Source organism: Lygodium microphyllum, chromosome 24 (genome assembly GCF_053477565.2).
Source record: "Lygodium microphyllum isolate KBCC chromosome 24, Lygodium_microphyllum_v1.1.10, whole genome shotgun sequence".
NCBI classification, from domain to species: Eukaryota; Viridiplantae; Streptophyta; class Polypodiopsida; order Schizaeales; family Lygodiaceae; genus Lygodium; species Lygodium microphyllum.
The window spans coordinates 78,200,139-78,217,486 of NC_141158.1; the positions used below are offsets into that span (position 1 = coordinate 78,200,139).

The 17,348-nt window shown below is 40.2% G+C and overlaps 1 protein-coding gene across 1 annotated transcript; it reads left to right on the top strand.

The window, feature by feature from the left end:
• The first annotated feature begins 14,213 nt into the window (after positions 1-14,213).
• Positions 14,214-16,472, top strand: LOC148015269 (protein MOTHER of FT and TFL1-like). Its single transcript, XM_087665495.1, has 3 exons — positions 14,214-14,669; positions 16,104-16,186; positions 16,293-16,472. The coding sequence occupies exons 1-3, from the start codon at positions 14,249-14,251 to the stop codon at positions 16,431-16,433; spliced, it is 645 nt and encodes a 214-aa protein (XP_087521621.1). The 5' UTR covers positions 14,214-14,248; the 3' UTR covers positions 16,434-16,472.
• Positions 16,473-17,348: the final 876 nt, after the last annotated feature.

Here is a 17,348-nt window from a genome sequence, read left to right on the forward strand (position 1 = left end):
GCCAAATCCCTATTAGGTTGTTTAATGTCGAGGAATGTGGTGTTTACCAACTTATATAGGGGAAAAGGGCACTTTTGCAAAAGGTCTAGTTGTGTCAAACAAAGAGTATTACATGCTTATGATATGTTTGTGTTGTAGCTTGTATTTAAGCATTGGGTTTTTCATAAGACACATGCATTCCAAATTATTGTGAGTAAAGATATGGGAAAACTTGGAAGGATCTGGAGAATATAAAGTACAAGAAAAGTAGTCTAAAAACTTTGAAACATATGTTCAAGGTTTCAAAGGATGTCAATTCTAAGTGCCCATGTTTATATTATATGTGTAGGCGAAGGTGCTTGATAATAAAAACTAGAAGAAGATACTCCATAGGTAATACTCTTATTTCAATCACATTCTAGGTATCCCATTATCAAGAGTTTATATCTATACAATGCATGACATGTGTATAATCATTGAAAAAGATTTGTTGTTATACATATGTTTTCCATGGACTCTATTGCCTAACTCAAGAAGGATTAAGCCAATCATAACATTCGAAAAGGATTTGTGAGACATTTGTTTGCGTAGTGGAATGTGAAGATGGAACAAGATGAGAGGAGGTTCAAAGATAATAGTCTCCCATTGAGAGGAGGTTCAAAGATACACTCTATGTATGCACAGTGTTGGCTCTTGGACTCAGGTGCATCCTTTTATGTGACACCTTGTTGAGAGTGGTTCCATTCATACCGTTCCGTTTCGGGTTCTGTGCGCTTGGGTGATGATCGGTCTCTTGAGATTGTTGGCATTGGTGATGTTAGGTTGCAGTTTCCTTTTGGCAACAGTTTTGTTATGCACGATGTACGTCATGTGCCTTCATTGACACACAGTCTCATGTCTGCTGGATAGCTTGATGGCACAGGATATCATGTATCTTTTGGAGACTCTGCATGGAAGATTATTCATGGCAAGCTTGTGCTTATGAGAGGTGCCAAGGCTGTAATAGGCTAATTTGAATGCTCGGATTGCCACTATTGGCATGTTGTAGGTATCAAAATCCTTGAGGTACTCTAGGTAAGTGTATTTTAGGGTTAGCCTATCCAAGAGTCACCCCCCTTTTTCTCCACAGCTTATGGGATCCTAGTAGTTATTTCGATCGGTTGTCCCCTTTTTCGCCTATCCAACTTGCATGTGTTAGGCACAAGGTTCTAGAGTAATTGAGGTTAGGATTGAGCTTATTGCTTTGATTGTAGTGCACTAGGGAGTGAATTGCATTTTGTGAGAAACCACCTAGCATCATGGGCGCGAGATAGATAGTATTGAAGCCCAACCCTAGCGACCATGTCCCTCCAAGGAGGAGAATGGTTGAGTATTAGGTTTGGAAGCATTACTAACTAGTTGGTTGCCTTACCAACTACATTGGATGAGGTGTCCGATCCCTAAAGTGTAAACACAACAATGGATTGGAAGACCCATGGTGGACTTATTGACTAGAACCTAGCTTATTAGTAGTTTCATTTTCCTAGTGGTGATTGGCAATTTTTGTGAAAGTGTATTACATTAATACATATTTATTTAGTTATTATAGAAGGATTCTTTATGCATCTTTATTTGATCAATGATATGATTTTATTGAACTAGTGCTAAGGATGTAACAAAAGAACATGTATCTTAAACATAATGTCATATTAATTAAATAACTAAAGAATGATGTATGAGTGAATGAAAAGTGAGAGCATAGAAGTCTTGACGACCCCATCCTAAGATGAATGGGCCCAATTAGTTAGGTGGATTTTTGCATTATTTTTAGGATTAGAGTTGAGAGATTGTAACAAGCTACAATATTTAAATAGAAGCAAAATAAAACTACTTTAATTACTTGGATACATAAGTATGCTATGTAAGAGGGGTTGACACTTAGCTCCCCTAGTTTCACACTCTCTTTGAACCATGCATAGTGTTGCCTACTCTCATCTCTAATTGGTTGCAAACTAGCCCTTCTTAGATGGATGCCAAATTTTTGTTAGCATGATTTTTGATATTCTCTATTAAGTAGAAAAAGAACTCCCATGTTAAACTAAGTCTTCCATTCTTAGAAGGGGGATTGGATTTGTTTATGGAACCAAGAGAATAGGTTTGTACTGCTAAAAAGACCCTTCCAAAAGGTTTGAATGAGGGTACTTTATGATCCGGATTTTTTACAAATCGGATTTCTACCACAAAATTTGGCCAAAACCCCTATCAAGAGCCTTACCATATCACTTTGGGTTTACTCTTCAAGCACTAGGTATGCTACATTGCTTCTTGATTATGATAACTCTAGCAAATGGGGGGAACAAGTTCTTAGGAGGGATGTCAATGTAAAGGTTAAAAGGGATGGTTATCTTAGTGAAGATGGAAATGGATTACACCTGGGAGTTGAGTGAGTGCATAGATTTTTCAAAGGACTAGCTTCCAACTACATGTGGGTTCCGCCTACATCACTAAGTTTTGGAATCTATCACCATCATTAGAGGACACCTCATCCTATTACACAAGTCAATATCCACATCATGGTATCATTTGGATCTTATACAAAAGCTTATAAGCATGGACCCCTTCTGTCACATGCTTATACGTATTAATATATATATGGAGGACTAAAGTCAAAGCAGCATTTGGAAGCCGTTTTTTATAATCTCAATAACTCCCAAGAAAAAGCAAATTTCAAGAAAATTCCCACACTACCCGATTGGTTTTGACCTGGACTACAAAGTTGCAGAAGAAACTTTTTTCAGATTCTTCACTGATTTGAAGTTACGAAGGCGCAGACTGTTGGCTACATGCAATTTTCTTCTCTCTTTCACCACATTAACTTTCCATTCTATCCTTCTTGTAAATATATTATAATAGTGTGCTTTGGGCACCCACCTCTTGTAATCTGGATCCATTTCTCTATTTTGTCTACCATCACCCTTGGCTTCTTGCATGATGACCAAGGTGGAGACTTGTCCCATCTACTATTCTCCATATTTTCAAAGATGCCATACATAATCTAGAATTATGTTAATCAAGAAGATTAGCTTAATCTAATCCCTCATGGAGGCTATATAAGGAGCCCATGGAGATGTAAAGAAGGAGAATGACAATGATAAGTACATGAGAGTACTCTAGAATACCCTCATGCTAGTCCATCTCTTTGAGGTAAGCTATGAGTGAATTCTTTTATTATGTAGCATAATGGCAAGTTTCCTCTACCTCTTCTCCTAATGGAAAGCTTTCTCTACCTCTTCTCCTCTTGTCTCCCTCTCTTCTCATATTCTCATTCCATGAATACATAATGGCAAGCTTCCTCTCCCTCTTCTCCTCTTGTCTCCCTCTCCTCTCCTCTCCTCTCTCTCTCTCTCTCATATTCTAATATGGTGCCTAGTACATATATTCTCTCTTGTGAAGTTGTGTCTTGGTTCTTTTGATTCTCTTTGAGAAAAGGGATGTCCTAGCTCATCCTCGCTTTGGCTAGGTGGTGCCCCTCTTTAGTTCTCTTAGTGAGGATTGGAGGTTGGATGGGTAAGAGGCAACCCATTCATCATTTCAGCCCTCACTTTACATGTGGTATTAAAGCAAAAAAAGAAGAAGAAAATCTATTGACTTCAGCACCTTGAGTTTACATAGGAGTTAAGGTTTAAAAAAATTATAGTATTTATAATAAGAAAGGATAGTTGAAGATGTTGAGAACAATCTCATTGTTAAATATGTAGAGAAAACTTGGGTTAACATTTCACTTGATCAAGTATTCATCCAACTAGTTTGGAGATTTAAGGATTTAAGGACCTTTTTGGGATAGAGATTGCAAGTCTCTTATCCAGTCTAGGAAAAAAATTCGTCTAATAAAATAAGAAAGTTGACGTTTCCAACAATGAAGAATTGTTTATAAAAAAATTTGATTTGGAAAAAAAGTTGTGATGCTTTACTTGAGATGAGACCAAGCATCTTTTTAGACAAGTGTATTAGGTTGACTAGACATGAATGGAATAGAAACAGGGTTGTGATAATATGTTGGTTCTTGTTAAGATGAGGACATCTCGATGTTTATACGACAAGTGGATCTAATGTACTCACCTTTCTACCTCAAATGCAATGTTAGTTTGATTCTAGAGTAATAATGTTTATGTATTTTCAGAAACCTTGTGTTTGTTAATTTTCTAGCAATGGTAGAAACTTCTGATGGCAAGGTACATTGAGATTAAGTTTTGGATTTTTTTCAAATTTACTCAAGCACTTCATATGAAGTGGTAAGATCTTAGGCTCATTGCCACGATTCCAACATCGTGATCACATCTAAATTTGGAATTTTGAATAAAAAAATTATGGAACTTTGAAGTTTTATCCCGCATTCAGATTTTTTCACAAATGCTAAAAGTGAACATGAAAAACATATTTTTTGAATAAAATTCTTGCACCATTTTTGATAGGAAAAAGCCTTGCTTTTGTTCCCTCTTAAATTTTGTTAAGATTTCTAATAGTAATCCCTCAAAAAATACATAAGGGACCTTTGGGGTCAATATTGTAATACATCTTCTCTTGACCAAGCACCTTATAGGTGTTATTGACATCCATCCTTAAGAGCCTCATGAAATGAAAGCTTGAGTGTGAGTTACATAAGGCTAATAAGAGAAGAAATAGGAGTTTTATCCAAGTTTTTTAGATATCTTACAAAACCTTTGTGGAAAATTAGATGGAGTCTTTTATTTTTTCATAGAAGAACCTCCCACTCAAAGGCAAATGTGCTCCCAGTGAAGGAGAGCAAGGAAAAAGCGACAAAGTACAAATGTACATAAAGTACAATAGGATGAAGAAAGACATAAGCTCATCCAACACCCATCATCTTCCTAAGGAAGGTAAAACGCTTCATTGACAGACTTTTAATGAGCGTATTGACAAGATTTTGGTCTATTGTAAGCTTGATGGACTTGTTCTCAATGACCTCTTTGTTGATAAAGTGGCAATGCATCTCAAAATGCTTTGTTTTTGCATGGAAGACCAAATTCTTAGCCAACTGAATAGTACTCATAGAATCCAAATATATTGCAGGGACCACATTAGTGATACTAAGATCTACTATTAGATAGTCTAACCAGAGAGCCTCCTTACAAGCCTTAGTGGTTGCAACATACCCAACCTCTGTAGTAGATAGAGCCGTGCATTTCTGCGTGTTGGACATCCAAGAAACAACACCTCCATCAAAGCTAAAGACATAGTCAGAGATGGACTTCCTGTTGCCTATATGTCTTGTATAATCAGAGTTAGTGTATCCCATGACTCCAGTATCTTGGCCACGATAACATATGCACATATTTGAAGTGCCCTTAAGGTACCTCATGATACCCTTCATGACATCCCAATGTTTCTTTCAGGTGTAGCCATATAGCATGCCACAACTCCCACTACAAATGCTATGTCAGGACAAATGGCTATCATGGCGTACATCAAACAGCCCACTGCGGATGCTAAAAGGATCTTGGCCATCTTGACCTTCTGCTCATTAGATTGCAAATAATTGGCCCAAATAACCTTCACATTTAAAGGTAAAGGATATCCAATAGGCTTAAGGTCTTGAATATTAAACTGCTCAAGGACCTTCTAGATATACTCCTTTAGTGACAAGTAAAGGAGCCCCAAAGAGTGATCACACATGATGTGCATCCAAAAATATGTGAGGCTTGTATCATATCTTTCATCTCAAAGCTCTTTTTGAGTTGATTTTTCAAGGCATCTAGCTCATCATGAGTAGTCCCAACAATCAACATATCATCACAGAGAGCACCAAAATCATAAGGCTGCTATCATGGACCTTCTTTGTGTGTTGGCCAAATAAACAACCACTAGATTGATTGTGTTTGTACAATTAGGAGCACTGTTTGTATTCATTGCTCAAGGAACTAAAAGATGGAAAAATAAATAATGCTTCAGGTTGAAGGCCTGGAGAGAGAGGCAGCATAAGTTACCCATGACTGCCTGCCTGACCCTATCCAAGGGGGTTGTTAGCCGCGCCTGGTACGTGGACCGAACCTGCCGCGAGAGGTCTCTTCGTGGGTGCTACTTGGAGTAGGAGGACGCCTGGGTACCGGAGGGGCTATGGCCGTAAATCCCTTGCCTCCGGGTCCTGCCCAAGAGGCCGACGTGACTCGAGATTGGATCTCGAGGCCCACGTACTAGTCTACAGGCGGAAACTTGGATTAGTAATCCCTGAGGATTGCTCGATTGCCTTCGGGCGGATTATGGATTGCCTTTGGGTGGATTATGGATTAGCCTACGGCTGGATTATATGATGTATTCAAAAACTGATAAATAAGATAAATTGTTGAAAAGGAACTTGTTTGACACTGTTTTCTATGTTAGTGCTAAGATTACGTGAAGGAATCGGTGACTAATTGGCTAATTAAGAAAGCTGTTTTTGCGTGTCAAACTAAATATGGTAGATAATTAGATAACTAAAGCAACCCTTGAGGAAAGTGCGGTGGATATGGCCATGGGTCCGTCCTACGGAAGGGTGGTCCCGGTTGGCCGAAAGCTTTTCTCAACAGAATTGACAGCAAGGAACGATGACCTAGAATCTAGGAAGCTAGAAATCCGATTTATGCTGTTTTAGGGGAACGGAATGGGACTATGCCTTATGGGCAGAGAGATTGAGCTTTGCATCCCTCTCGTTTTCCATTCTCCTTGAATCCGCTTCTACCCCCACGTTTCTGCGTAAAGTAGTTCACGTGGGGTTCGACACTAGCTACCGTTTTAGGAATTTGACCACTAGGGAAACCTTGATTTAGGTCGGTCCTAAGTGGGAACGGCCGGAATGCTTCCGCTTCGGTCCTAAGTGGGAACGGCCGGAATGCTTCCGCTTCGTGACAGACTTGGAAAGACCTAGATCGCAAACCCCATGACATTCCGTGGGAGTGCCAGGTGACGCTTTCTAGACTCTCTTCCTGATGGGCTGCTAAGACGTGTTCTATAAGTGAATAGGTGGACACGTTACTCATGAAATCAAGCTAGTGCCAGGAGCTGCACCAATCGCAAAGAGACCATATAGGATGTCCATCCCGGAAGCGATTGAGTTGAAGGAGCAACTCAAGCAACTGTTAGAACAAGGTTACATTCGTCCTAGTAGTTCACCATGGGGAGCTTCAGTGCTGTTCCAAAAGAAGAAGGACGGAATACTTCGGCTATGTATTGATTACAGAGGGTTGAATCAATCAACCATTAAGAACAAGTATCCCATTCCAAGAATAGATGAACTTCTTGACCATCTTCAAGGTGCGAAGATCTTCTCCAAGATTGATCTCAGGTCTGGATATTATCAGATAAGGATCAAGGAAGAAGATATCCCAAAGACGGCATTTAGCACAAAATATGGACACTTTGAGTTCCTAGTCATGTCATTCGGGTTGACAAATGCACCTGCTACCTTCAATGGGTTAATGCAGGACATTTTTAGGCCATATCTTGATGACTTCGTACGCGTCTTCTTCGACGATACCCTAGTCTACTCCAAACAGGAAGAAGATCATGAACCCCAGCTTTGCATTATCCTTGAAACAATGAGAGCACACAAGCTTTATGCCAAGAAGAAGAAGTGTGTATTTTTCAAGCGACAGATTGAATATCTGGGATTCATTGTATCAGCGGAAGGAATCTCAATGGATCCGACTAAGGTCAGAGATGTTCTAGAGTGGCCAACATCAACAACTGTCAAAGAAATACGTAGTTTTCTTGGATTGAAAGGATGGTACAGGGCCTTTATAAAAAACTATGCTTTGATTGCAGCGCCTCTGACGAATCTACTGAAGAAGCAATCATCAATTGTATGGTCAACTGCTGAATAATCTAGCTTTAATAAACTAAAACAAAGCTTGGTATCAACACTTATCCTGAAACTTCCAGACCTTAGTAAGGAATTTGAAGTGATAACTGATGCTAGAACACTTGCCTTAGGATGTGTGCTTATGCAAGAAGGTCATCCTATAGCATACTCTTTGAGGAAATTAAAGAGCTATGAAAGGAACTATGCTACCCATGATCTGGAGCTGTTAGCTGTCATCCATGCTCTCAAGCTTTGGAGACACTACTTGCTGGGTAACAAGTTTACCTTAGTGACGGATCATAAAAGTATCAAATGGATCTTTATCCAAAATGAGCTCAACATGAGGCAACGTCGATGGATTGAAGTGCTGGAGGAATATGATTTTGAAATCAAATACCGGCCTGGAAAGTAGAATGTAGGTTCTGATGCACTTAGTCGCAAAGCATTTTTGAATTCTCTAATCTTGCAAGATCCATCAATAGCTAGATCTCTAGCCACAAAGGTATCCATGCCAAACAATCCAATTCTTGAGTTAGCTAAAGAAGAGGCATGCCATGATCCAACCTATCAGAAGTTGCTAAAGGAGATCCCTATCAAGGATCAAGACCTGAAGCTACAGGCAAAGTATCTAGAATTCTCTATCAACGGTGGACTTGTCTACTATAGAACGAGATTATGTATACCGGCAAGCCAGTCACTCAAGCAGAAAATACTTTGGGAAGCTCATGGCTCCCCTTTTTCAGGACATCTTGGCTATGCCAAGACCCTCAATGTAGTCAGAAAGAGCTATTATTGGGAGAGGCTTAAAGGTGACGTTCTCAAATATGTCACCGAATGTTTGTCTTGTCAATGCATTCAGGCCGAACATGTCAAAATGCTAGGGAATTTGCAACCCGACATTCCCCAAATGAAAGGAATTCATTAGTATGGATTTTATTGTTGGCCTACCCCAAGTTCAGGGAGGATACAACTCCATTATGGTCATGGTGGATATGCTCACCAAGGTTGCACATCTTATTCCTGTTAAGACAAACTATAAAGCCTCAGACATTGCAAGGTTATTTATCAAGGAGATATTCAAACTGCATGGGTTACCCAGAAGAATCATTAGTGATCGTGACTCTCTCTTCACATCACATTTCTGGAGGGCTATCTTCGAAGCCATTGGGACTCAACTCTGTTTCAGTACAGCTTACCATCCCCAAATTGATGGCCAAACGGAGCGAATCAACCAAGTCATTGAGGATATGCTAAGAGCACACTGTTGTCGCAAACCTAAGAAGTGGATCCAATATTTGCCACTGGTTGCGTTTGCCTATAATACTTCCTACCAATAAAGCATTCAAATGACTCCTTTCCAAGCATTGTATGGGCACGATTGTCGAAGTTCTTTAAACTTTTCGGATCCAACATTGAGGGTTGAAGCCTCAAAGCGGATGTTGGAAGATATGGATGACCAAATCAAGTCAATAAGACAGGACATCTAAGCTGCCAAGGATAGACAAAAGGCTTATGCAGACTTGAAACGTCAAGACAGATCCTTCGTTGAAGGTGACATGGTCTTCATTCGCGTACATCCAAAGAAGAGTTCCCTATCCTTAGGTGAATGCAAGAAGCTAAGTCCAAGGTATTGTGGACCCTACAAGATCCTCAAGTGCCTAGGGCCTAATGCTTACAGACTTCAACTCCACAGAGAACCTAAAAGTTCATAATGTATTCCATATCAGTCTACTGAAGAAGTATGTACCTAACCCTAGTCATGTGCTTGATGATCAACAAGTTGTAATGCCTAGCCAAGGAGTCCTTGAGCTACGGCCTGACAGGATCTTAGATGTTAGGGAGAGACATTTGAGATCCAGAACCTTGAGAGAATACCTCGTCCAATGGAAAGATTATCCTGAAGAGGATGCCACTTGGATGGATGAAAGTACTCTCAACCAACAATGCCCCCAGTTCTTCTCAAGATGAGGACATCTCGATTCCTCTAAGGGGGAGAGAATGTAATATTTCCGCACGAAATATTAAAGAATTTTGACCACTACATGCTCGCGAAAAAGTAGTGCTAAGTCATCTCCCACAATGGAATAATGTCAGTGGCTAAGCCCTTACCCCGCATGCATGATAATAAACCCCAACCGCGTTGTGCAAATAAGGCTGAGGCTAAAACCCGCAAGACCGCACGAGAACACCCTTCACAGGAAGGGCAAAGGGATAATGGTTAGAATTTTGGCAATTTTTTTAATTAATTACCTCCTCCCCTCAGCCGATGCATGGCATGGAGAGGGAGTGTGAGAGGAATGGCGTAGTGGTGGAGTGCATGGGGGAAGGGAGGAGGCATGCAAGCCATCCATGTGATGGCTATCTCTCCCCCGATCCCCCCCCCCCTTTAGCCTATATAAACTCCCCCTTGGAGCTTGGGGAGAAGGGAGGGAGCGCCGTGCTGACAAAGGAGAAGGAGGAATTAGATGCCGTGCTGCAGTCGCCATCGCTGCCATGCTGCGCCACGCAGTCCGCTTGCAGTTGCCCTGCTGTCGTCCACTCCATCGCCATCATCATCACCTTCATAATCATCATCTTCGTCGTCATCTTTCCTCCTTCCCAATCATTTCCTCCTCTCACGTCATCCCTGTACCTCAGAAGTATAGAAGCTTCTAAAACAAGGCTTCTATAAGCCTTATTCATCCTCACCATTACGGGTTTTGCCTAAAACCACATTCTGTAAGGGTCGTGTCCCACGTAGAATAGAAGATCCCGGGTAGAGAAGGATCGATACGCAAAGGTAACCCAAGGAAAGTTGCTGAACAAAGTGTCTACACCATCGATGGCCCCCAAACAAAAGACGTAAGGTGCTCACGCGGGAGCCTCCAACCCAAGTTTACACGTGGACATCGCTACGAGTCCTCATACCCAGGTTATTATAAGTTTCATTCCGCATAAAAGGAATGCATTGGGCACGTTTAATTTTCATGGGGAAGTTATGATTGCAAATTACTCATTCGTCTTACGAGTTTTAGTTGCATGTTGCTCTTTGCTTGCATTTTCAAAGTGACAATCCTAAACGCATATTGCATAGGTTAAAAGGATGAAAATTTGTTTAAATGTATACTTGTCTTCCTCGCAAGAAATAACAAGTGCATAATGCATTTAGGCAATGATTTCCTAGATATCATTCGTAGGAAATAATCGTTAACATCCGTTAGAATATTGTCCAAAGAATTACATTGCATGAAAATGAAACCACGAGCTTACCTGTTGCATGCGAGGATGCTTGCATTTTTAAGTCGGGTTAAGTGCCGCTGAATGGATTAAGTCAACAATAGTCTTATGACATTCGTCATGCGTGAACTTCTTTATCGAAGTTGTTTTAGAAAAAGATGCATTTCATATTAAATTCAATGCATCGGACAAAGGGTTATAGATATGATTCTTGTTGAAACTCAACGTAGGTTTTTATATGAGCTAGCCGTGAATTGTCTATCATTATAGATTAGGCAAGAAAAGGAAATGGTCATTGTAAACTTAATAGTTGCATAGAAGGAAAAAGTCAATGAATCGCATATTTGCACGTAATGTGATGTCTTGCAACTATTTACACCTTTTAGGACAAATATTAGCGTCTCTAAGAAAAGATAGTTTCTTGTTGCAAGACAAGTAGACCAATTTAGCTAAATCACTTGTAATGATATAATCCACATGGGATTCTTAAAAGCATAAACAGTTAGTACAACAAACACCTCAAAGTGCTAGCTGGGGTTTAGTCATGTTAAAAATTTTACCTAGTATCGTACTTGGGATACCAAGTCAAGACTTTTGATCCCAAAGGTCCTACCCACGTTCACGGAACGTTAAGGTTAGCTAAACGCCCATGCAACAACGATCTAGGGTTTTACCCTAAGGATCGAATGACCTAATACTAGACTTCCGATTGAGTTTAGAAACCCTAGGGCCAAACGTTGTCGGCCTAGTATGGTTAGGGTTGGGTTGGGTCAAGAGGACTCCTAAACCCTACATCTTGACTAAACATATTTCTTGACCAAGGAATGTCGTTTGATGGGAGAAACAATTCCACAAGTCAGATGCGACTCCTATGCAACAAGTTGCAACGCCGCATGGTTTTGTGTTAAATCACAAAATAGAGTTGCCACTCCTTAGAACGGGGTTGGCAAGTCTTAAGTTCAAGTCAAACTATATTGAGGATGAGTAGTCATCCTGCTACATCACCCTTCTATGAGGCTGAGTTGCCAAGATAGGGTAGCTATGAATTGCCTAGCAAGCAATTGACAAATCAAGTTAGGGTGACAAGGTTGCCCAGGATTTACTGTCTTAGTTTAAGGAACCTAAGGTATTTGTTAAATTGGGTTAACAGAGTATAAACCCTAACCGAAGGATAAAAGGGTAAACAAACAACAAAACCCTTGGGATCTTGCTAAGTCACAATTGATCCTGGATTGAATGCTAGATGCATTCGGAGATAAGGAATATACCTTAGCAATTGGCCAAATAAACAACCACTGGATTGATTGTGTTTGTACAATTAGGAGCACTGTTTGTATTCATTGCTCAAGGAACTAAAAGATGGAAAAATAATTAATGCTTCAGATTGAAGGCTTGGAGGGAGAGGTAGCATCAGTTACGCCCGACTGTCCGCCTTCTGCCTGACCCTATTCAAGGGGGTTGTTAGTTGCGCCGGGTACGTGGACCGTACCCGCCGTGAGAGGTCTCTCCGTGGGTGCTACTTGGAGCAGGAGGATGCTTGGGTGCTAGGGGGGGCTCTGGCCGTAAATCCCTTGCCTCCAGGTCCTGCACAAGAGGCCGACGTGACTCGGGATTGGATCTCGAGGCCCGCATACTAGTCTACGAGCGGAAACTTGGATTAGTAATCCGTGAGGATTGCTCAATTGCCTTCGGGCGGATTATGGATTAGCCTACGGGCTGGATTATATGATGTATTCAAAAACTAATAAATAAGATAAATTGTTGAAAAGGAACTTGTTTGACACTGTTTTCTATGTTAGTGCTAAGATTACGTGAAGGAATCGATGACTAATTGGCTAATTAAGGAAGCTATTTTTACGTGTCAAACTAAATGTGATAAATAATTAGATAACTAAAGCAACCCTTGAGGAAAGTACGGTGGATGTGACCATGGGTCCGTCCTACGGAAGGTTGGTCCTGGTTGGCCAGAAACTTTTCTCAACAGAATTGACATCAAGGAACGATGACCTAGAATCTAGGAAGCTAGAAACCCGATTTATGCTAATTTTAGGGGAACGGAATGGGACTATGCCTTACGGGCAGAGAGGTCGAGCTTTGCATCCCTCTCGTTTCCCATTTTCCTTGAACCAAGTGTAGCATGAATCCGCTTCGACCCCGATGTTTTTGCGTAAAGTAGTTGGCCTGGGGTTCGACGCTAGCTAACGTTCTAGGAAATTGATCACTAGGGAAACCTTGATTCAGGTCGGTCCTGAGTGGGAATGGCCGGAATGCTTCCGCTTCATGGCATACTTGGGAAGACCTAGATTTAAAACCCCGTGACATTCTGTGGGAGTGTCGAGCAGCGCTTTCTAGACTCTCTTCTCGATGGGCTGCTAAAACATGTCCTACAAGTGAATAGGTGGACACGTTACACTTGCCTTGAATGGGAGAGAATTTATAATTCACCCATTTACTATCACTCTTGTTGTGGCATTGCCAAGAAAGTATCCCTATGTATTTGATAATAAGCCCATGGCGATGTGTAGATTGATGAGAATAAAAATGGGAAATCCATCTTGGACCAATCACATTGTAGAAGAGTTAGACGCACTTAGCTTTACTCTAGGATATGGTGGGTTAGCACATCACATCGACTATATGAAAGGAGGCATCTCAAAGCCATGATCTATGTTGATGTTATGCAAAATACAATAAACTACACTCAATTTAGGCATAGTATATATGTTGTTTGGATTGGGAATGACCCCATGTAGAACATGCCATGAAGCCATCTACGAGGCCAATAAGTCATCCAAGAGTCCTCTACGAGGCTCTCAAGTGGCCATCAACGTTGTCCATGTGAGAAATTTTTTGGCGAGCTTGTTGGGGTGAGATTTTTCAATTAATTAAATTTTTGGTGAGCTTTTGTACGAAGGTTTACATCGATGTCGTCATTGTGGATGCTAAGGTTCACATATACCATTGATCTTTACCATAGACTCGTTGGATGAAGGCAAATGTCCACGTCCGGCTGGACTAACCCCAATGGCGAGTTCTACGAAGTGAAGTTTGTCTTATTAAAGGATAGATTGAATAATCTCACGTTATTTATTTATTTTACACGCATTGATGGGTATGCATCCATAACGTGCATGGATAGCACATCCATTTATAGCGGCCTTAAGAGGTCGATGAATGAGAGAGAGAGAGAGAGAGAGAGAGAGAGAGAGAGAGAGAGATATGGCGGCCCACAAGCTCGCAGCCATGTCTTTGCAGGTGCTGCTCTCTGCAGTGCTGCTGATTATCACACTCCTGACCAGCGCAAGATCATCACCATCACCATCCTCATCATCATATTCTGGTGGTTATCCTTCCGAGAATGCCCCATGTGAGGCCCTCTCCCCATGGATGGATGCCTTTGGAGCCCCCACCTGCAACCTCACCCTCTTCTTCCGCGGCACCCGCGTGCTGGAGGGCCAGCTCCTGCCCCTCAACCACACGCAGGAACGCCCGCGTGTGCGCCTCGACCTCCCCCAAGCCCACTTCCCTAAGGGTGGGTTCACGCTGCTCATGGTCGACCCCGACGCCCACTGCCCGTCCTACCCGGATATCCGCAATTACCTCCACTGGATCGTCGCCAACATCTCTCTCGGTGTCAAAGGCAAGTATTCCTTTCCCCCCCCTTCACAAACAAGTGTCTAGGGCAAACTACAACATCTCTATTGGTGTCCAATGTAAGTAGCCCTCCTCGTCGCATAAGCAAGTGTCTAGGGGGGGCGGCAAAGCTACAAGTTCAGCACTTCTATGGTTTACTCTCTTTCAGAGGTGCCTCTAGGCCTGGGGGACATCATGCAAGTTTAATATCAAGCATCATGAAAATAAGGGCTTAATTGTTTGGTTTGCTTTGTTTAATATCAAGTAGGGCAAAAATTAAGGGCTCAATTATTTCATAAGAGTATAGTCTAGCAAACCTACTATGTACGTAATTGCAGTCCCTAAGATATTACACTAAAGGTATTGCATATGTTATGTAGTTATTCTGTTTTATTCAAAAATTAGAAAAAGTGGTTGAATTTGTCAATTTCTTTATGGCAATATCACCTTCAATTTATTGGGACTTTCAATTAGGAACTCTAGGCTACATTTAGTAGAAACTATCTTTAGTATAAACCTTCAATAGAAACTATGTCAAATGCTTTATGCCATTAGGACCTTCAATCTCCTAAGACTTTCAACTAGGGTGTCTAGCATAAACCTTTAGTACAAACTATGTCAACCAATAGGACTAGTTATGACATAGCCCATGTTATTAGAAACCCAATATGGCAGTACAAATTAGTCCTTAAATGCTATTATTCCTATGTAAATATTAGGACTTTGCAAATGTGTCTATCTTTTCAAGGTTTTCACTTAGGTTCATGTGATCTTCGCATATTCAATCAAGTGGTTGCACTTGGTTTCTTTTTTATTTACTCCTCTTACATGCAAAGGCTTTATTTACCGACTTCCTTTTCAATTTGGTGCCCTCACATTGTATAGGCTCTATCATCTCTTCATAGTTACCTCATATTAACAATTTCAATGACTTTATTGTGATACAATTGTCAGTGCATGAAACTACTTTTCAAGTCTTACTCAACTTAGGTACAAAACTTGGAATGTGTGGATATGTCTTGTAGCAACCTTTGTTCATTCCCACCATGTAAGAACTCACTTCTTCCCATGTGTGTGTGTGTGTGGACCAGAACCCATTCATGGCCTTGTTTGTGGTACACAACATAGCTATTTTATTAATTTCACCTTTTGATTACCTTTTCAATTCGAGTATAGGAGTCTCTAGCATTTCATGCTACTTTTGCAATGGCAAACCAACATAATTCAAAATAAAATAATAGTTTTCTATTAGTTTTGAACCTTAATATTTAAAGATTACCAAAAGGGTTATTTTTTGTTGCTCCTAAAAAAATGCTAGGATTGTCATCTTATAAGCTTTCAAATGTTTGATTTATCAATAGTAAAACATGTAGTTCTTCTGCAATGATTTGGTAGCCTTTCATTGCTATAAATATATACTTCCCTATAACCTTTTTTGCAGACAAAGATGATGAAGTTGTAACTTACCAACCACCTAATCCCCCATGTGGAACACATCGATACTACATCTTGATTTTGAAACAAGTAAGTTAGTAGTTAGTTTTGCTTGCCATAAACATGATTTACATTATGTATTTGGGACAATGCAAAATGGCTATGGTTACTAACATTGATACACCTAAATTTTCAGAATGAGGACGTATATTTGAAGGCTCCTCAAAATCGTACCAACTTTAGTGTTAGGGAATATGCAAACGACTATCAATTGCAATACCCACTATGTGGGGCATGCTTTAGAGTTAGTGCACTAACAAAGAAAACATATGCTTAATGTGTATCCAAAGAGGTTTAAAATGTCATGGTGAAGTAACAAATACTTCTCCTGGATGTTTATGTGCTTTCTCCAATATTGAAGAATGGTTGCAATTTTACTCAAATCAAGATTACTCTTGCTTGTGATATACTCTACATGCTTATGTGAGGGTGTTGTGGAATAATTAAATGTTTGGTGATACTTGCATTAAATGATTGTACGTACTCTTCTTTAAAATTGAAAAACAATTGCAATTTCCTTCGCTCACTCAAATTAAGTTGACCTTTGGCTTGTTCTATGTACTGCATGCATTATGTCAAGGTGTTTAACATGTTTAAATTTCCTATAATGTCATGTAATGTATAGGGTAGAATCCACAATAGATATTTATATTTCCAAGTTGTTTCACTTATGTTCATCTAGTTTCTCTCCTATTCAATAATTTGTAGCTGGAGAAACACTAGATTCTCTAATATTAGAATACCCAGCAACAAAATTGAAAGAATACAATGAGATTTCTTCTTTTTACTAACAATTTAAAACATTTAATAAGGGGACCTTCGCCTTGTTCGTTTTCTAATAAATGCATTTCAAACTTACCTTCACTTTTTTTCTTTGACATCCAAGTGTGTCCATCTCCTTGATTCACATTCCAAAGGTGATTGTCCCATTCCTTTTTAACTCAAAATTTTTAGCACATTAGATGCAATGAGACACTTTAAATGTTAGTTCACACTAATCTCATAATTTCTACAAGAGGATTTTTTGCATATTGCCTTTGGATTTGATGCTTGCAAATCTAACCTTCCAAGTCAAACCCTAAAACATTGTCTTCCATTCAAAAATACATTTCTATGGCAATGCCCAATGTCCTCCACCATTATGTTATAACGATTCCCAATCACAACATTTTCAAGGTCTCTTAGGTTTAGG

What these genes read in the sequence shown, in the direction of transcription:
- LOC148015269 (XM_087665495.1), top strand. Translation starts at nt 14,249, where the DNA reads ATGGCGGCCCACAAGCTCGCAGCCATGTCTTTGCAGGTGCTGCTCTCT. An exon ending in CATCTCTCTCGGTGTCAAAG is followed by an intron (nt 14,670 to 16,103) that starts GCAAGTATTCCT and finishes CCTTTTTTGCAG; the next exon opens with ACAAAGATGATGAAGTTGTA. An exon ending in ACATCTTGATTTTGAAACAA is followed by an intron (nt 16,187 to 16,292) that starts GTAAGTTAGTAG and finishes CTAAATTTTCAG; the next exon opens with AATGAGGACGTATATTTGAA.